Source organism: Grammomys surdaster, unplaced genomic scaffold (assembly GCF_004785775.1).
Source record: "Grammomys surdaster isolate TR1022 unplaced genomic scaffold, NIH_TR_1.0 1100, whole genome shotgun sequence".
Taxonomy (NCBI): Eukaryota; Metazoa; Chordata; class Mammalia; order Rodentia; family Muridae; genus Grammomys; species Grammomys surdaster.
Genome location: NW_021605519.1, coordinates 105,381 through 125,633, shown reverse-complemented (window position 1 = coordinate 125,633; position 20,253 = coordinate 105,381). Strand labels below are relative to the sequence as shown.

Genomic DNA, 20,253 nt, shown 5'->3' with positions numbered 1-20,253 from the left:
GAAGAAAGAGAGAGAGAGAGAGAGAGAGAGAGAGAGAGAGAGAGAGAGAGAGAGAAAGTTGAAGAGTCCTTGAAATGGCTCAGAGGGTAAAGGTGCTTGTGGTCAGTCTTGATGACTCTGACCTCTATACAGCATCTGCTGTCATATATACAAACAAATGCGTTAAAAAGGATTGAACAGAATAAGAATAGGTCAAAGGTATAGACATGAAAGGCTTCAAACCAACTTTTTATAATACATACATATATATGTATGCATTTATATACTATCTCATATATATGAGTGCATATATATACAAATATGTATATACCCACATGTGTTTGAGATAGTGTCTCATTCTTTACTGGCCTTGGCCTTGAACTCACAGAGATCTGTTTGCCATTGCTTCCTGAGTGATGAGATTAAAGGCATGAAATTAAAGCCACCATGCCCAACCTATTTGATGGGTCAGAAATTTGTCATTGTTTTCTCAAGATCTCATCATCTGTAAATGTAACTTGGGATAAGGTGGCAAACCTGAAAGTAAGACTTTTAGGGAATTCAAGAATTTTCAGAACGATGGAGAGCAGGAGGAATCTGACAATAACAGGATTTAGGGAAGGCCATGGAACAGATTTTCTCCCTCTTTTTTTTTTTTTCCTTTGAGATGGGGTCTCACTCTGTAGTCCAGCCTGGCCTGGAACATCCTAGGTTAGCCTCAGATTTAAGGCAAGCATCCTGTCTCAGTGTAGACCTTGCAGGTGTCCAGGAGCCTCTTACCGTCTGGGTTTTCCATTCTCCCAGGCTAAAGTCCACAGCAGGCAGCAGGACAGGGATAGGCAAAGGGTTGACGTCAGGACACTGGCTCTGTTAAGAAAGATGGGGGCAGGAGGAAAGAGCTGACATAGAGGTCAGCATGGTGGTCCATGACTGGGGTGGTCTTCCTTAGTACCATGCTCATATTAGAGCTTCTAAGAGACTAATAGAAAGCATAGCACTTGCCAGGGTTAAGACATGGTGGTCTCGCCAAAGACAAGACTGGAGTGAGAGGAACTGAAGGCCTGAGTTCCTTAACTCAGTTAAGTGGATAGAAAGCTTAGGGCTTGGGGTTGCTCACCAGACGGCTGTGGAGGAGGTGGGAGTCACGAAGCAGTTTATTTAGGAGTCTGGGGTCACAGGCAGGAGGAACTGGGCTGGACAGAGTTAGTCTTGCGGTGAGGAGAAGCATGGCCACCAGGAGCAAATCTTAGATGAGGAGAGGTAAGGTTGAAGGTTCGATAAGGAGAAACTCATTCTCAGGTAGTGACTCGGGGATCCCCACTGGGGGCCAGACCTGAAATCCAGGGGTCTGGTGTCCAGACAGACACCTTTTTCCTGGAAACTGGGTTTCCCAGCCCTCTGTCCACCTCCCCTGCTGCCGAGCCATTCTTGAACTTGTCCCTTGCCCTCACATAGCCTTACCAGTCAGCTCCATTCTGGCCAGGGTGTCTGACTGGCGTGGCTCCCTGTGTGGGGCCTCTCCCCTGAGTCTTTCCTGGGGCCATGGAGGCGGCTTGAGCTTTTGCACTTCTGTACAGAGTAGGGTGGGGGACGGGTGGGCCAAGGAATCTCTCCTGAAAATGACAGAAATAGCGAATCTTTCATCAGGTTTCAAGGAAAAGACTGTCTGGTGTGGGAAAGCATGTGCTTCGAGGCCCAGAGCTGCTGGCCAGCTAGGGCAGAGCTGTTTGTGTTCCAACTGCTCCCATGTTTTCTTCTGACTGAGGCATATAGCGCCTCCTCTTTGTAAGGGCTCTTCAATGACTCTGATAAGGTGCCTCATCTACTACTGACTGCTGCCCTGCTGAGAGCAGCAAGATGTTACATACACATCTTAAGTGGACTCAAATTCTGAGCACCATTGGTTGTTAGCTGGGAGAGAATGTGGGATAGGAACAGAGAAGGGGGTGTTGCTAAGTCTGAAGAAGAGCAGAAAATGGGTTATCAGGCTGAGAAGAGAAAGTGGCAGGTGGGCACATGTTTCTGAGGAACAGCTACAGTGTTGGGAGTGGGGCTGAGGCAGGAGATTGGGTAAAGACATAACAGACCACCAGAGGCAGAAATTAAAAGAGACACTTGCTTCTCATTCTTTCCCTTTTTGCCCCACAAATAAAATCTGGGAATTTTCGTTGGATTTTCAAGTTCTGAAATGCCTTGTTACTCAAATCAAAGGGCTAATAGAACTAGGACTTCCTTCCAGAGGCAAGTGGCCTGGGAGGCACTTACAGAGGAAGGTGATACCTACCCCACATGGCTTATTTCACCTCAGACACTGCCAGTGTATTTACTGCAGCTGCATCTGTCTCCCTGCCCCCTCCAGATCCCTTCCTGGGACCCTGACTTTTCACAAGTTGAGCAAAGAGACCTGCACCTGATTCAATATTGGGATCTCCTGTAGGTCTGTCAACATAACAACCCCCCCCCCCATTACCCTCTTCTTGTGCCTTGGCTCACCTGGCCCAGCTTCCCAGTCCCAGGATTCAGAACCTTAAGCTAACAAGAATGGCCATCTGAGGATGGGAATTAGGATTATGTTCTTAGGACAAAGTTCTCTAGGTCTACACACACCTCTTTTTTATTCTCTCATGGTCCTAAAGCAGCCAGACCTATGCTGAATTCTACTGAGTCTGTGACTAGTCCCTCATAAACCAGTTACCCAACCCCCTTTCCCTGCTCTGTCCCGCTCCTCCCATTCTGGGAAGGCTCCACTCTTCTTGACAAAGGTCAGTGCCTGTAGGTTCCAGTTTGCTTGCCCCTCCCCCAGCTAAGAGCCTGGTTCTTTTTTGTTCTTCATACCATACCCTCACTTAACCCCAAATGGTGTCTGCCACTCACCGGGTGGAGAAGTGCTTCAGGACCCAGATGCACAGCAGGCAGCACTCTGGGGAGCAGGTATGTAGGAAGATACTGGTTGGGGTAGAGCCCCTCCTCTGTAGTAGGGTCACAAGCCTGCCCAGGCCACTTCCGCCCAATCAGAGAGCAGAGAGCCACCAAGCCCTGGTGAAGGCCCCGGAAATGACGATTTCTTTTCCTATCTAATGGGACTTGAGCCCACAGCTGAACCGTGGTCCATGAATGGAGCCCAGCTCCTCCACCCACACGCAGTCTAGAGAGGATTTGTATAGCGAGAGCTGTCTCACGTCCTGGGGACATGAGAACTTGGGATCTGGCTGGGAGAGAGGAGAAAACGGTTAGTTCAGGAGAAACCTGGCAGAATACACTTGTCCCTGGAAAGAGAGGTCTTGTTTTAGATTGATGAAGTCTCAGTTCCTGGCTCTCCAAATTTCTTTTCCCCAAACAGTATACCAGCTGCTGAAATCTGATGGCATTCTGGCTTTCTTGCTTTTCCTTCCATATCCCCTGCTCCAGAGGAGTGTCTTTCCTGGCATTTCCCCTTCCCAACTGTCAATGTAGGTACTGCCAATATCAGAGAATGGTCATGCTATAGGAAAAAGAGTATTGACAATATGTGGGACCTGGGGAGTGAAGGGATATGCATTACGTTAAGACTAAGCCCAGAGCATGTCTTTAATATCAGCACTTGGGAGGTAGAAGCAAGTGGATCTTGGTGAGTTTGAGGCTAGCCTGGTCTACCTAGTGAGCCAGGGCTACGTAACGAGAACCTGTTTAAAAAAGACAGACAGACAGATTGACTGGGCTCAGGTGCACTTCTTTCTATGGGGGTACAGGGACCTGGAGAGCTAAACCCCCTCAGCTCTGTGGGCAAGCCTGCCCTTGATTGCTCAATGGTCCTCTTCCAGTCCTATACATGTGACAAGAGAAATAACCAGGCCCATCTGTTCCTGTCTTAGGAAAGACAGCTGCCGAGCCTCCTCCACAAATACCTCTTTGCTGGCTCCTTTCTTTCTTCCTTTGGCCCTAGCTCTAGCTCCTGTGCTTTCTCCTCAGTCCCTGTCTCCCCACAGTCTCTGTCCCCAGGGAGACCTTGTGGCCTGACCCTGTCCTGTCTCTCTTGTTCTTACTCAGGCTTTCTCCCGCACCTCCTCTGAGGATGGGCTATCTACTTAGGAGTGTGGCCCAGATCCCGGAATTCTCCAGTTGAATAAGAGATGCCTCCTAAGATTAGGAAGCCTGGTGCTGGGATAGTGGGAAGAACAGTGGGGGTGGGAGAGGATGGGGAAGCATATCTAGAAAAGCAGGACAAGGAGGTGGGGACTGAGCTGGAGAGGAAGAGCATCATCCCTTGGTTGAAGTGAGAGAGCCAGAGGTGAAGGATGGATGGGCTTGCGAACAGGTTGGGGTGGTGGAGGATTATGACTTCTCTCATGAGGAAGCACTGCTTGATTCTGGGAAGCACAGGCTAGGTCCCTGTCCCGGGAACTGAAGAAAGAGGAGAGACCTTGGAAGGGAAATAGGAATACAGCCAGAATGAAAGGAAGGGGGGGGGGATGCTGTGGGTCCTCGGTAGGGGAAGATCGGTGTCCTTTTCAAAGACAAGTCCTCATCCTCCAGCGGCCCATCCGCTCAAGACTGGTACAGGCCCGAGGCTCAGCCTCTGCCCTTCACTAGCCTGAGGCTCCGGTCTTGGGATGGACACCACCTCCAAGGGTGGCCGCAAGGAGTGTGTGTGGGGGTGTCGAGGCCCGCCTCTCCTCCCCCTCTTTGCGCCCCCTGGTTCCTCCCTTCCCCCTACCCACTCCACTCCCCCCTCCTCCAGTCCCTCCCTCCTCCCCTGCCGGGTCCCAGCCTGTCCCCCTCCCCCACTCGCGATCCGGCCGCTGCTGCTGGGCCGGACCCCCCGGGCTCAGCCGGGCTCCTTGTGGAGCCGCCGCCGCGCCCCGTTTGCTGAAGAGGAGGCCTCGGGCCGGGACGCCTGGCGCGGGCATAAAACGGGCCAGAGCCGGCGCCTAGGGCACTAGAGTGGCGTACGGCCCGGGTCAGCGCCCCTCCGCCCGCTCTCTCCCGCCCCGCCCGGCCGGGAGCGGACTAGGCGACTGCGAGACGAGCCCCTCGCCACTGCCCCCCTCCTGGCCCCGGCCCCCTCCTCCCGGCCCGCCTCCGGTCCGGCCCTACTCCCTCTCCTGCTCCCTCCTCCCGCCCGCCTCCCCAGCTGTCTGCTCCGCGTCATGCCGAGCCTCCCGGCCCCGCCGGCCCCGCGGCTGCTCCTCGGGCTGCTGCTGCTCGGCTCGCGGCCGGCCGGTGGCACTGGCCCTGAGCCCCCCGCACTGCCCATCCGTTCCGAGAAGGAGCCGCTGCCTGTCCGGGGAGCGGCAGGTAGGTGGGCGCCAGGGGGAGGCGCGGGAGGGGAGTCTGGCTCCAGGCAAGTCTACATCCACAGGGAGAGGGCCCCGGGCGCAGGTGGCTTCGCGCAGCGGGAGGGTGGGAGGGGAAAGCAGAGGCGGCGAGGTGCATGATGCCAAGGGACCAAGGGCCTGGCGGGCAGAGCCCGGAGCAGGCATTACGGCAGGAGCAACCGGACAGCGGCCGCCAGCCAAGCCCGTCCCCGCAGGCTGCTCCTTCGGCGGGAAGGTCTATGCCTTGGACGAGACGTGGCACCCGGACCTGGGGGAGCCTTTTGGGGTGATGCGCTGCGTGCTGTGCGCCTGTGAAGCGGTGAGTGGATACCGCAGCTGCCCGCCCTACCCTAGAGGGTAGCGGAACGCTGGCGTCCTAAGCCGTAGAGACTCGGAGATGCTCAGGGGAAGGCTGGTCCGCAAATCGGAGGAAACCCCTTTCAAGTCTGCGGTGTTGACAGTTATTGATCACCCACAATGTGACTGGCTTTTAGCCAACTTTCCCCCTCCCGTTACAGTCTTGCTAGATAAATGGCATTATTAGCTCTACTTTGCAGACAGGGACTCCAAGACTCCGAGAAGAAACTTGTCCAGGGCCATGTAACTTGCAAATAGCAGAGCTGACTGACTCTAGCAGATTATCTAACCCTGGGGTCTGATGGTTGCATTCCCTTAATTTTCCTATGTTCTCTGCCGTCAGCCTCAGTGGGCTCGCCGTGGGAGGGGCCCTGGCAGGGTCAGCTGCAAGAACATCAAACCTCAGTGCCCCACCCTGGCCTGCAGGCAGCCGCGCCAGCTGCCAGGACACTGCTGCCAGACCTGCCCGCAGGGTGAGGCCCGCTGTGCCCCGAGTTAGGGCGGGTGGAAGGCTTTAACACTAGGTCTTGTGGGGCTTGGATCGCAGAGGAGGACTGGTCCTCCTGGTACCTTGCTGAAGCCAGCGATCTTATTCCTTACTCCGGATGCAGAGCGCAGCAATATAGATCCGCAGCCCGCTGGCCTGGTCTTCGAGTATCCAAGAGACCCAGAACATCGCAGTTATAGCGATCGAGGGGAACCCGGCGTTGGGGAGCGGACACGTGCTGATGGCCACACGGGTAGGCTGGGATGGAGGTGGGCCTGATGAAGTTTCAGTCCCGTGGCAAGGCTTGACAGTGCTCAGGCCATCTTCTCTTCTCGAAGACTTTGTGGCGCTGCTGACAGGACCGAGGTCGCAGGCGGTAGCTCGTGCTCGAGTCTCTCTGCTGCGCTCAAGTTTACGCTTCTCTATCTCCTACCAGCGGTGAGACCCGGGAAAGGGCAAGGACTAGGAGTAGTAAAGAGGGCGAGAAAGACGAGCCTGTAGGTTATAGATCTAGTCTCACTGGACCTCTTTTCACAGGCTGGACCGTCCCAGCAGGGTTCGGTTCACAGATCCCACAGGCAACATCCTGTTTGAACACCCTGCAGCCCCCACCCAGGATGGCCTGGTGAGATGATGCCATTTAAGAGTGCTTATCCAAAATGGGCACTTGCTAAGAGCATGCTTTGCATCGCCTCCTTTGGTTCTTACAACAGCCCAGAGGGAGAAAGGCCCTGACATTATGGTGCCCATTTTACAGAGGAGGGAACTGAGGCTCAGAATAGCAGAATGTGATTTGTTCAAGGTCATTTGGCTAGTAAGTGATAAGCCAGGACTTAAAATCAAGGCTCCTGGGTCCTTCTTAGAGGATCTGGGGTCCCCCTTCCATACTCCTTCCTCATTAGGTCTGGGTCTTTTAGCTGGCTTGTCCTGCATAATTACGGTAGACTTTCTTCCCTCTAGGTCTGTGGGGTGTGGCGGGCAGTACCTCGACCATCTGTGAGGCTCCTGAGAGCAGAGCAGCTGCGTGTAGCCCTTGTGACACCCACTCATCCTTCAGGAGAAGTCTGGGGGCCTCTCATTTGGCAGGGTGCTCTCGCTGCAGGTAGGGGAAGTGAGACGTTTTAGATGTCAAGAGGCCTTCAATAGCCTAGGGATGGGTGGACTGAAGAGAGGATTTTCTTACGGCTGTCATGGTCTTCCACTCCTCAGAGACCTTCAGTGCCATCCTGACCCTGGAAGACCCACAGCAGTGGGGTGTGGGGGGCATAGCCCTGCTCACCCTTAGTGACACAGAAGATTCCTTACATTTTTTGCTGCTCTTCCGGGGTCTGCTGGGAGGTGAGTGATGGGGAAGATGTACGTGAGGGCATTAGGGAGGTCGCTCACCTGTGAAATGTTCACATATGCAGTGCTTGCAGGACTAGCTCAGGTGCCCTTGAAGCTTCAAATTCTCCACCAGGGACAGCCACTCCGAGAGCTCCAGGCCAACACCTCAGCTCAGGTAAGGGAAGGCCTGCATCTTGCTTCTCCTTACTCTGACCTCTTGCTATTGCCCACAGTGCTCTGCTCTGTTCACAGGAGCCAGGTTTTGCTGAGGTGCTGCCCAGCCTTACAGACCAAGAGATGGGCTGGTTGGTGCTGGGGGAGCTGCAGATGGTCCTAGAGCAGGCAAGTGAGCCAGAGCTACGCATCAGCGGATACATTACTACCAGGCAGAGCTGTGATGGTGAGGAGGGGTGGGGCTGGCACTGTGGGTACACATAGCTCAGAGGCACAAACGTGTGCTAAACAAGAGGCCAAAACAGATGGGAGAGTTCTTGGGGGTCTGGGTATGGGCAAGCCTGCTGCCACCTGTCTTGTCCCCTGCAGTCCTTCAAAGTGTACTTTGTGGGGCTGATGCCCTGATCCCAGTCCAGACGGGTGCTGCTGGCTCAGCCAGCTTCATACTGCTAGGAAATGGCTCCCTTATCTATCAGGTAAGAGTCAGCAGCTGTAGGAGGTAGGGGGGCCAGTGGGGCAGGGCCTTGACCTGCACTGGGAAAGGTCTTAGGTCTTGGCTGGCAATCCAATTGCCTTCCCCCAACCCTGCCCACCAGGTGCAAGTGGTAGGTACAGGTAGCGAGGTGGTGGCCATGACACTGGAGACCAAGCCTCAGCGGAAGAACCAGCGCACTGCCCTGTGCCACATGGCTGGACTCCAGCTGGGAGGACACATGGTGAGGGCTCCAGGCAGAGTTGTGCCAGGGCTGCCAATACATGGGCTGCGGGAAGCCAGGTTGGTTGAGTAGGGGTGTGTAGTACCGTTCACATACTCGTGGGTTCTCTCAATGAGTTCTTTATTCATTTGACACGTTTTAGTAAACATTAGGCTGGAATCCTTGTTCTCAGTAAGCTCATAGTTAAATAGTAAATACCACTCACAGGAATAGTGCAATAGTCCGTGAGATAGTACTGTTGTTACTTTTGGGATCTTTCTGTCAGGCATGAACGTGGTTGCCTTCTTTATGTATCTTTTGCCTTCCCCAGTACCCTTTGATAGATGAGAAGCACTCACAGATGAGTAACTCTTCAAGGGTTGTGGTGTGGCTAGGACGTGGCAGCGTGGCAGAAGAGGGCCTTGACACTTGACCTACAAAGTTCTTGTCCAGCATTATTGGGATGAGGAAGGATAGATGTGTAGTGGAGGCATAAAACATGGAAAGCCCTTGGGATCAGAAGTGAGAGGGCTCATCCTTCTTTGACCCCTAGGCTGTGGGTATCTGCTCTGGGCTGGGTGCCCGAGGGGCTCATATGCTGCTACAAAATGAGCTGTTCCTGAATATTGGTACCAAGGACTTCCCAGACGGAGAGCTTCGGGGGCATGTGACTGCCCTATGCTACAGTGGGCACAGTGCCCGCTATGACAGTGAGTGCCTCACAGTCTACCTGCCCTTCTGTGTCCTCTGACCTGACATCCAAGCATCTAAAGAATTAGCCAGAGAGCCAGAGCCTCGTGTGTCTTGCTCTCTCTGATCTCTGGTTGGCATTTCGAGAGGTGGGGTGCATAGGGTGATGCTGCTAACCTTCCCTGTTGCCATTGTGCAAAGAATCTAAGGGTTGCTGTTCCCCAAGTCCTGGCTCTGTGGTAGGGTAGGGTAGGATGAAATAAGAGCACAGTCTCATGTGTCATCTCTCATCTGTTTGGATTTAGGATTGCCCGTGCCTCTGGCAGGGGCACTAGTGCTGCCCCCTGTGCGGAGTCAGGCAGCAGGGCATGCCTGGCTCTCCTTAGACACACATTGTCACTTACACTATGAGGTTCTATTGGCTGGGCTTGGTAGCTCAGAGCAAGGAACTGTCACTGCTCACCTCCTTGGGCCTCCTGGGATGTCAGGACCCCAACGGCTGCTGAAGGGATTCTATGGCTCAGAGGTAAGGTCATAGAGATAGGAGGAATCTTGGAAATGTTTTGTTCTTTTAGCTTGAAGGGCTGTGTGAACCAGTGGTTGTGGTAGGGAGAGCAAGCGGCCTGGTATTACAGAGTAGGCATGGCTGGAGGTGTCTGTCTGACTCAGCCTTTACTATGCATTTTCTTTGTGTCCTCTGTCCCAGGATAGAGGTCCCAAGCCACTAAAACAGTAGGTGGGATGGACCACATCCTCTTAAGTTGTGTGGGTTACGATAGACTTGTAGTCAGAGAGGCCTAGCCTTAGAGCTGTTCTGCATTGTGAAAAGGCCTTAATCTCTTGTGTCTGTTTCTTTACCTGAAAATTGGAAACCAGGGGCTTTGTCCTAAAGTGCCTTGTGGGGCTGGAGAGGTGGCTTGGTAGTGTGGGGCTGCTCTTCTGGAGGACCCAGGTTCAGTTCCCAATACCCACTTGGTAGCCCATAACCATCTGTAACTCCAGTTATAGGGACTCCAATGCCCTCTTCTGGCCTCTATGGACATCAGGCAAAATGCTAACACATAAATAAAATGATATAAACACCCTGAAGTGCCTTGCTTCTACTCCATACTTGGTCTGTCTGCAGGCTCAGGGTGTGGTAAAGGATCTGGAGCCTGTGCTGCTGCGGCACCTGGCGCAGGGCACTGCCTCCCTGCTGATCACCACCAAGAGTAGCCCCAGAGGAGAACTGCGTGGGCAGGTATGTGTGGATGCTGCAGCTGCTTGTGCGCTCTGATCCCTAAGATGGTAGTATTGAATTCTTGTCAGTGATAAACATGAAGCCACACAGCTACATAGGGAGGTTGGCAGCCTACCACCCTGGCTTGCAGATGGGATGAGTCCTGAAAAGAGTAGTCTCCTCCTGGGCACTCCTGTCAACAGCCAGCAGTGGCTGATAGAGACATGAAGGAGAACCCCAGCCGGCCTCAGTTTCCCTCTCTGCCCAGGTGCACATTGCCAGTCATTGTGAGGTAGGAGGCCTGCGCCTGGCCTCAGAAGGAGTGCGGATGCCCTTGTCTTCAAATGGAGAGGCAGCTATGTCACCCGTGCTGCCTGCCGGGCCTGGCCCCGAAGCCCCAGTACCAGCCAGACATGGCAGCTCTGGGAGGCCCCGAGATCCTAACACATGTTTCTTCGAGGGGCAGCAGCGTCCCCACGGGGCTCGCTGGGCACCCAACTATGACCCACTCTGCTCCCTCTGCACCTGTCAGGTAGGATGTCTGGGTAAGGTAGAGTTGGCTACAAGGTCTGGGGCAAGAGGCCCAACACACCTTCAAAGCCTTGGCCCCTCTCTACAGAGACGAACAGTGATCTGTGATCCTGTAGTATGCCCACCACCAAGCTGTCCCCATCCGGTGCAGGCACTGGACCAGTGCTGTCCCGTGTGTCCAGGTGAATGTCCTGCAGGGGAGGAAAGGTAGTGGAGGGGCATCCATGGGAAAGCAGTGTTCTAGGGAGAGGGAAGCAGGGGCCACTCTCTGCCTCACCCTTTCTTTGTCTCCACAGAGAAGCAACACAATAGAGACCTTCCCAGCCTACCAAATCTAGAGGCAGGAGAGGGTAAGCGAGGACAGTGGGTCCAGGGATGGAAAGATCCAAAGAAGCCGTTGGGTTGGAGCAAGAGGGCAACAGACTGTGTATAGGGGAAGCTGAGGTGCACAGACTCTAAGCACATCTGATAGTCCTCTTTAGTGTCTCCTGGCTCTTGGCTTAGGTTAGTGTAGGACTGGCCTGAGGCTTGGCTGTGGGCCCAGCTGATAAGATCATCCTAATGGCTGCTGGGACTCTTTCCTACCAGGCTGCTATTTTGATGGTGACCGGAGCTGGAGGGCAGCGGGTACCCGATGGCACCCTGTTGTGCCCCCTTTTGGCCTAATTAAGTGTGCTGTCTGCACATGTAAGGTATGGCTACCTAATCTTTTCTGGTATCGTAACTCAGTCGGGTCTGCAGATAGAGGTGGGGACTTCCTGGAGAGCAAGTCTACTCTTGATGAGGAGGTCTCAGGATGGTTCTGTGAGGGGCAGTCCCTTGGGTTGTGAGAGCAGGCTTCCTGTAGGAAGGGGTAAAAAGCTGATGGGTACAAGCTTTGGCTGTACCAGCTGACTGGGCTCACATAACCCTCAGTGATTTCTGAACTTTTCCCAAGTTCCCCAATCCTTCCCTGTGTGCAAATATGACATACTATATAAGATAAAATGAGGATTGGATTCAGATATACAGGGCAAACTCAAGCTTCTGAGCACTGGCCACACATATATTTGACTTGAGGTGGGGAAAGGAGAGAAAGCAGTGTGAAGATTGCACATCCCTCTGCCTGACACCCTCTCTCAATGGGCACCTACAGGGGGCCACGGGAGAGGTGCACTGTGAGAAGGTGCAGTGTCCTCGCCTGGCCTGTGCTCAGCCTATCCGTGCCAACCCCACCGACTGCTGCAAACAGTGTCCAGGTGAGAGGCCTGGTCATTGAGGCCTCACTCTTGGGGTTGGGTAGGCCCTGACCTGTATTTGGGAGTGCATGATGGGGATGGAAAGGAGCTTCTCAGATACTTCTCACTCACTGAGCACTGCTTATGCCCACCCTGGAGCTAATGCCCTAAAAATAGTGGGAAGGACGTGCATGTATGCAGTGACCTGATTGTGACTCCAGTCCCATCAACCTAGCTGTCCATCTACCTACCTATCCATCCATCTACCTATCCATCCAACCACCCAACTACCCACTCATCATCTCTCTAATCCTTCTGTAATCCATCCACTCACCCATCTACCCATCCATCCATCCATCCATCCACCCATCTATCCATCCATCCACCCATCCATCCACCTATCGACCCTTACCCATCCCCCACCTATCCATCCAAATTTATCAAGAACCAGGAACTCCTAGGTGATAGGAATTCAAAGAGAGGTTAAAGTTAGTTGACCCATATGGTCTGACTTTGTCTTTCCTTTCTCCAGTAGGGTCAGGGACTCATGCCAAGCTTGGAGACCCCATGCAGGCTGATGGGCCTCGTGGGTGTCGCTTTGCTGGGCAGTGGTTCCCAGAAAATCAGAGCTGGCACCCATCAGTGCCCCCCTTTGGGGAGATGAGCTGTATTACCTGCAGATGTGGGGTAAGTGAGGGACTTGTGTGATGTGGGCAGTAGAGCCTGGCCTCGAATAAGAAAACCTTCTCAGGGAGTCCTGAAGAGGCTGAAGATTACAGTGTCCTCACAGGACACTATCAGAATCTCTCCATCCTGCATCAGGCAGGAGTACCTCACTGTGAGCGGGACGATTGTTCGCTGCCACTATCCTGCGGCTCAGGGAAGGAGAGTCGATGCTGTTCCCACTGCACAGCCCAAAGGTGTAAGTGAAGGAGGCAACAGCTGGTGTGGGCTGGCTGTATGACAGCTGGGAGGGAAGGGTGCCACATGGAGGCAGGAAATGAGTGCACGCCCAGCCCACCTCTCTAGGCTTCTCACTTGTCATTTCTTTACAAATGAGATTTCTGAAGCTGAGGAATTAAGCAACCACACTGCTGGTGGTGGTGGTGTACACCGACTTGCTTGGACAATTTGGTCCTTTCTGGGACTGGAACAGAGATGTTCTGCCTGGGCCCCATGTCTTCCTCCAGGCCACCCATCTCCTTCAACATTCACTCCTTTCTGTCTTCAGCAGCGTCTGAGACTAGAACCCTTCCAGAGCTGGAGAAAGAACCTGAACGCTCCTAAGGAGCATCCAGAAGCACATGACCAAGAGGATGGGCCTGAGCTGGGAGAAGGAGTGGTGCTGAGGACCCTGACTCTCCTGTGGGAACCCAGTGCCTTTAGTGTCTTGGTTCTGCTCCTTCTCCTCCCCCACTACCTCTGGAAGCCACAGTTCTACAAGGGGAAAGACTGCTGGGTCAGACCAAGGCCATATCCATGCAAAGTCCTGCCCTGTTTTCTTTTGGCCTCTGTCCCAGAAGCTTAGCTCTTTTCTTCTGTACAAAACACCACTGGCTTATTGGGATTCTTTAATTTATCCTCACTCAGCACCGAGGGTTCCCTCACATCATTCCTGCTGCCCCTGAGCTGAGCAGAGTCATTATCAGAGATTTTTGTATTTATTAAAACATCTGTTTTTCAGTCTTTGGGTTTGAGGTAGGCTTTTGTGGCCAGAGCCCTGAGTGGGCGCCAGTAGAGTAAGATGTGACAGACCAAAATAAGAGAGGAGCCCTGGGTCCAGATTCTTTCTGCCCTGGGAGCTAAAAGGGGCTTAGGGAACAGGATGGCTAGTTGGGAGGCATATCTAGGTTCCATAAAGAGGATTGAGACTGTCCACAAAAGGGGGTAGAGCAGCAAGAGCCCTGGTAGCCTCAAGTTGAGTTACCTGTAGCTGGCATTTTTGCTGATGCTGTGTCTGTTCATGCCACTCTAGAATGGAGCCAAAGTGCTCCCGGTCTCCACTTTTTGTCTAAAGTGAACTACACATTTTCTTTCCTGAAAAGTTGTTTGTTGACCAGTTCAGGGGCAATCCTATATCAGATTGAATTGGATTAGCCCTGATTTAGTTCAAAGTGAGCTCATCATGAGAAAAAGTGCTATGGTGTGCAGAATAATAGGAGACCTCTCCCTTGCCCTTTCCCATTTCCCCTCATCCCTGCTGTCAGGAACCGGACATCCCTTCAGGCCCCATGGTTCTAGAGAAACAAGGGCAATATGTTAGAAATCATATACACGTATGTATAAATAATGCCAGATAAATCTGGTAGTACGGAGGAAGAAAAAAGTCACAGCTGGTAGCATTAGGCCTGCTGAAAGTGTAGCTAACAATCACCATTGTAGCCCTTCAAAGGTCTATGTAGTTCTGCAGTTATTTCACCAAGATAATTCACTCCAACGTGTTCTGCTTCCTTTGTGTAAACAGGTTGCATCCTAGGAAGCAACTATGGCACATACATTGTGCAGCCAGGTATCTGGCCAGTATTAGTTAGAAAAAGCACTCTAGTTGCGCTGGAATTTCTGGAGCTTGGCTGGTATGAGGGTGGCAATGGGCTCTTGTTGTATTTGCCAGGATGTTTGTGGAGGGGCTAGGTTGTGAAGGAAGCCATGATTGTCATGAGGCTAGCTGACCAGAGCATGAGGAGTGCCATGATGGGGGATAAGATTCCCTACCCCCCGACACCATACTGTCCCTACCAGGAGAGACGTATAAGTCAAGTAAGGACGACCCATAGGCAGCTTGATGCTTGCAGGAGACAGGGCTCATCCTTGATTTTAGCTTCAGAGCCCCAGAAGGACTTCAGAGCAGGCCTCAATATGTCAGCTGAGCAAATGTGTGAGCAGAATGGACACAAGCAGGAGCCCCTGGAATACCTTTCCCACCCTAGATGCTATTTCAGCCAAAGCCAGATAGTCGAAGATTCTTCCCTCAATCCTTGGGGAAGTGGGATAATGACCTAAGGAATCCAGTTCTGTATGCAGTCTCTTCAAAGTCCTGGCATCCAGAGACCTCAAGAGGGCACCCCATGCACTCCCTTTTAATCCACAACTGCTTCAGGGAACAAAACTAAAAGTAACAACAACAGCAAGACAACAAAACAAAAGAACAAGAAGCCTAAAACAACAAAAACCATGGAGAGATGATTTTCTTTCTTTTTTTTTTCTTTTTTTTTTTTTTTTTTGGTTTTTCGAGACAGGGTTTCTCAAGACAGGGTTTCTCTGTGTAGCCCTGGCTGTCCTGGAACTCACTCGGTAGACCAGGCTGGCCTGGAACTCAGAAATCCGCCTACCTCTGCCTCCCAAGTGCTGGGATTAAAGGCGTGCACCACCACCACCTGGCGAGAGGTGATTTTCTTGGGCAGCATCACAATGTCTTTGAACACTCACTAGTACAACATTATATGGCTTCTAAGCTAGGGGCCAGGAAGGCCTTCCACACTTTTAAGGGTTTGACTGGACTCTTGAGATTCTCCAGCACAAGGACAGATCACACAGGCTGTTGGGCAGATGAGGTGGTTTTGATAGCCCTTTTCAAAGAGAAGGCTCATGTATAGTTCTACTTTGCGGTGATACATTTGAACTTCTAGTGACATTCTTTGCATACTTTAAAAATGCAGAATCCAGATTGTGGCATATCAGGCCACAGACAGCCACTGCTCTGCAGCTTTGTTAATGGTGGGGCTGTGGCCAAGTTGCCTGTGAATCATTTACAGTAGTGACCAAGAAGGGCCATTTTCAAACAGTAGCTATGGATATCTGAAAGTGTCAACATGGGGGTGGGTAGACATGAGGATCCAGGGGCCCTCTGGGAGGGGGGAATCCAGGTCAACCTCTCTACTTTGAAAACAGACACTCAGCCTTTAGCAAAGTCTGCACTCCAAAGATGGGTTGGTTTGTTTTAAAAATGTTTTGAAATAACTGATGGCATCTTGCTCCTTAGTCTTTTATAAAAATAATGGAAAATGGGAAAAAAAAAAGGCAAACCAGTCATGGGGGTATGGTACAAGTCTGTAATCCCAGCACTTGATGGGTAGACACAGAGGGTCAGGCACTCGAGGCTGTCCTTGTGTACAGTGGGTTCAGGGCAGTCTGGGCTAATGTGACCCTGTCTGAATAAAGAACAAGAACACAGAAGCAATGCTGGTGACAGAAGGACAGAAGCAGGAAGGAGAAGAGGTCTCATAATTGCAGAGTGGAAGTATTTGAGGGTTTGAAGACGCATTTCAGCCTGACAGCTTTAGAGCCACTAGAGACCATGTATGAAGGAAGATATATGTGGAATACACAGACTGAGTATGGGCTGCTGGAAACCGTGTTACAGGTGGCAAAAGGGAGGTCTACTAGGAACTATAGCATGCTCAGAGTGCTCTGCGAATGGAGTTCCTACACAAGGGATTGCCTCTGATGTTTTCACATACAAAGCAGGCAAGGGGTTGCTGTTGCTCATCATAAGAATAGCTCACTCTGTATGCATCTGTATCACCATGACCACGGAGGTGGTCCTCCCAGGGCAAAGCTCATCCCTTGCCCTCTGAATGTGCTGACTGCTGGGGCTACCCCAGTGAGCGAAACTTGACTATATAATTTGTGGTGGCGAGGACTATGTTCACACCCTCTCCTTTAAAAATCATTGTGAATAAGTATAATAATATACTGATTATAAAAGCTATAAAATAATTATAAACACAAATATGTAAGAAAGAAAAATTCATGTGTTACTCCAAACCACAATACCAGCTGTTCAGAAATGCCAAACCAAACCAAAAACTCTGTGTTTTGGGGCCAATGAGATGTCTCCGTGGGTAAAGACTTGCCATGCAGGCCTGACTTTCATCCCCAGGACCCACACGGTGGAAGGAGAGAACTGACTCCACAAAATTGACCTCTGTTTTCTCAGTGTGGCTCCTCTCTACACATGCGCACACACATACACACGCACATACAACTTCACACACACAAGCACACACATACATTAGCACCACACACATACATACAAGCACATATACACAAATATACATATACACACACAAACATTTTCACAGACATATACACATATACACATACATAGAAGAACACGCATGTAGTCTACTACTAAAGTTTAAATGTTGGCTTTTTTTTTTTTTTCGAGACAGGGTTTCTCTGTGTAGCCCTGGCTGTCCTGGAACTCACTCTGTAGACCAGGCCGGCCTCGAACTCAGGAATCCGCCTGCCTCTGCCTCCCAAGAGCTGGGATTAAAGGCGTGTGCCACCACTGCCCGGCCAGCTGTTTTTTTTTTTTTTTTTGATCAATGTTTATTTAAAGTTTCAATTAAAACATCTAGTTGTCTGACCTCACTCTCTTAGTCCCTGTTCCAACAGCCTCTTGGTCCTCACTTGTGAAGTAGCTGTCAAACACCTGGCCAAGCACAAAATCTGAATGCTGGAAAAAGTCTGCATGTGACAGTCTCAAAGAGAGCACAGCAAATTGGCTTTCAGTTTTTAATTTTTAGCAAATTGACTAGAGACCACCAGTGGAGTCGCAGCTTCTCTGCTGACAAGTACTGACAGTTACTTGTCCTTCTGTGGACAGCAGAAGTGGCCCACTGCGAGCCTCTGCCATCCTTTGATGGCTGGGATGGGCTGCTGTGGGGCATCCAGTTTCTTCTGGTCTACTCACCTTGGCCAGCCAGGCTCACTGGCTGAGCCGCAGCCTTGCTGTGAGACTCTGGTGTTTCTCTTTCTCTTTCGAAGGCCCATGCTGTTGTTAAGGTCCCTGGTCTGTTTGATGACAGTGACCCCCATGCTCACATGTCCAGAGGAATGAACAGAACACACATGAAGGCAGCAGGTGCCAAGGCAAGAGAAACTGTCTGGCGGTCCTGGCATGGAGCCCTCAAAGGAGGGGGAAGAAGGGGGAAGGACTAGGAAGAAATCCTGCCAAGTATGTGTTCTTACAGCCCAGCAGCTGGTAGGCCTCATTCGTCTAGCAAGGCTGGGGAAAAGCACATGAGTCAGGAGCAGGTGGCTATGGCTGTGACTCTCCACACACATAGCAAGAACACTCTGGAAATGGTGTCTGCTGTTGCTGGTGGCCCTACCTTCGAACATGGTGGCCTGGCTTCCCAAGAAGCTCAACTCTGAAAGAAGTTGAAGAAAGCCACCTTCTCCTATATGAATATAAGAAAGAAATCAAGAAATTATTCTTTATAATTAAAATCTTCTGCCAGGTGTGTCAACAAACATATTTAATGCTAGCATTCAGCAGGCAGATGTAAGAGAACTTTTGTGAGTTCAAGTCCAGCCTGGTCTACCTAGCAAGTTACATAGTGAGACTCTGTCTTTTTTGTTTGTTTGTTTGTTTGTTTTTTGTTTTTTTTTTTTTTTTTGTTTTTTCGAGACAGGGTTTCTCTGTGTAGCCCTGGCTGTCCTGGAACTCACTCTTCAGACCAGGCTGGCCTCGAACTCAGAAATCCGCTTGCCTCTGCCTCCCAAGAGCTGGGATTAAAGGCGTGTGCCACCACTGCCCGGCACCTCTTGTCTTTTCTGCCTTCTATTCAGGCCATCGAAGAAACATTATACTCAGGAGAGAGTTGAAACACGGGCAGGCTAGGAAGCTGCAGAGAAAGGAGGAGGGAAGAAGAGCTGAAAGGATTTTACTATTTATCTCAAAGTTATTAATTATCTCATCTAGAGACCTAGTAATTATATGCAAGGTGTACAAAATGATACACAGGGCATAGTTTCTTCCTGTTATTCTGTCCCATGGGCATTTAGAGACTCAAGACACTCAGTCTGAGTTCAGCGCATTGAGAATAGAAAGGTGTAAGTCCACACTGTTTGCACTGTGACATTTCAAAGACGTCACTGTTCATCTTAGCCATCTGTAAGGCTGTTGAAAAGGAAATGGTGATTCTGAAGCTCTGGAAGACTGCACTGCTGACAAGTTCCTACAGGTTGGGATCTGCATACTGTGAGCAGCTGAGACGCACACAGACTCTCACCTTACATTGTCAGCAGGAGCTGCCACACCACCCAGGTCTCACGGAGCCTTATCTGTACAACTAATATGCTCTCTGTTTATTTCTAAAATATTTTATTTATGTGTATGTATATGGGTGTGTCTCCATGTGTACATATGTATATATACATCACGTATGTATACATCATCAAGGCCAGAAGAGGATGCCAGATCCTAAATTATTTACTTCTCTATTACTGTGATAAAACACCACGACCAAAGCAACTTATAAAAGTAAGCATTTGTCTTAGTTGGGGTTTCTATTGCTGTGAAAAGACGCCATGACCATGACAATTCTTATAAAGGGGAATGTTTAATTGAGCCTGGCTTACAGTTTCAGAGGTTCAGTCCGTTATCATCATAGCAGAAAATGTAGCAGCGTGCAGGCAGACGCGGTGCTGGAGAAGGAGCTGAGAGTTCTGTATCTTGATTCGCAGGCAGCAGCAGGAGACTGTGCCACTTTAGGCCTATCTTGAGAATATATGAAACCTCAAAGGCTGTTCCTATAGTGGAGTGTATAGTTCCTATACACTTTCTCTCACAAGGCCACATATACTCCAAGAAGGCTACACTTCCTAACAGTGTCATTCCCTATGAGCCACTCACACAAACATGTAGGTCTACGGGGACCATTCCTAGTCAAACTATCACACCATTTAACTGGCTACAGTTCCAGAAGGTTAGACTCCAGAGGGTTAGAGTCCATGATGGTGGAGTAAACATGGTATAGGAACAGCTAAGAACTCACTCACGTCACTGAAATCTCAAAGCCTGTCCAAAATGACACACCTCCTCCAGCAAGGCCACTTCCTAATCCTTCCTACACAGTTTCACCAAATGGGGACCAAGTATTCAAAAACATGAGTATGGAGAGCTTTTGGGGCTGCTTGGCAGGAATCTGAAGTTGGCCAAGGACAAGGAAATGGGCTTTAGGCAGGAATCTGACATTGGGCCATGACAAGGAAGTAAGTTCAGGAATCTAATTTTATGCTAAAACAGAGAAGTAATTTCAGTCAGGAATCCAAGTTTTAGGCTAGAACTAGGCCTCAGAGCCGGGCAGTGTTGGAGCACGCCTTTAATCCCAACACTTGGGAGGCAGAGGCAGGTGGATTTCTGAGTTCGAGGTCTACAGAGTGAGTTCCAGGACAGCCAGGGCTACACAGAGAAACCCTGTCTCAAAAAAAACAAAAACAAAACAAAACCCCTCCCCCGAGAGAGAGAGAGAGAGAGAGAGAGAGAGAGAGAGAG

General features: G+C 51.0%; 2 protein-coding genes across 4 annotated transcripts in view; one reads left to right on the top strand and one right to left on the bottom strand.

Annotated features, from left to right (window-relative positions):
* Thpo (thrombopoietin) overlaps positions 1-4,110 on the bottom strand; it is a 6,896-nt gene extending 2,786 nt beyond the window's left edge. For both annotated transcript variants that reach the window (XM_028783397.1, XM_028783396.1), the window contains exons 1-4: positions 2,854-4,110; positions 1,441-1,592; positions 1,097-1,224; positions 760-846 (exon numbers count right to left, since the gene is read on the bottom strand). In XM_028783397.1, coding sequence (XP_028639230.1) covers positions 760-846; positions 1,097-1,224; positions 1,441-1,453 — 228 coding nt within the window. In that variant the 5' untranslated portion in view covers positions 1,454-1,592; positions 2,854-4,110. The remainder of the gene's footprint in view (positions 1-759; positions 847-1,096; positions 1,225-1,440; positions 1,593-2,853) is intronic.
* Positions 4,111-5,428: 1,318 nt separating this feature from the next.
* On the top strand, positions 5,429-13,657 carry Chrd (chordin). 2 transcript variants are annotated; one of them, XM_028783395.1, is made up of 22 exons: positions 5,429-5,592; positions 5,974-6,103; positions 6,242-6,370; positions 6,456-6,555; positions 6,655-6,742; positions 7,078-7,219; positions 7,327-7,455; positions 7,536-7,618; positions 7,696-7,843; positions 7,987-8,093; positions 8,214-8,333; positions 8,866-9,022; positions 9,308-9,528; positions 10,129-10,242; positions 10,490-10,753; positions 10,841-10,934; positions 11,049-11,102; positions 11,341-11,444; positions 11,888-11,990; positions 12,502-12,656; positions 12,792-12,891; positions 13,204-13,657. In XM_028783395.1, exons 1-22 carry the CDS (start codon positions 5,563-5,565, stop codon positions 13,254-13,256), a joined length of 2,625 nt encoding a protein of 874 aa, XP_028639228.1. In that variant the 5' UTR covers positions 5,429-5,562; the 3' UTR covers positions 13,257-13,657. The 2 variants fall into 2 exon arrangements, with proteins under 2 accessions (XP_028639228.1, XP_028639227.1); XM_028783394.1 differs by having other exon boundaries at positions 5,495-5,592; positions 13,201-13,655.
* The last annotated feature ends 6,596 nt before the right edge of the window (positions 13,658-20,253 follow it).

Excerpts from the sequence above, each read along its gene's own strand:
- Chrd (XM_028783394.1), top strand. The coding sequence starts at position 5,563 with ATGCGCTGCGTGCTGTGCGCCTGTGAAGCG. Across the intron at positions 7,619-7,695 it reads AGGCCAACACCTCAGCTCAG|GAGCCAGGTTTTGCTGAGGT; the intron begins GTAAGGGAAGGC and ends CTCTGTTCACAG. Across the intron at positions 12,657-12,791 it reads GTATTACCTGCAGATGTGGG|GCAGGAGTACCTCACTGTGA; the intron begins GTAAGTGAGGGA and ends ATCCTGCATCAG.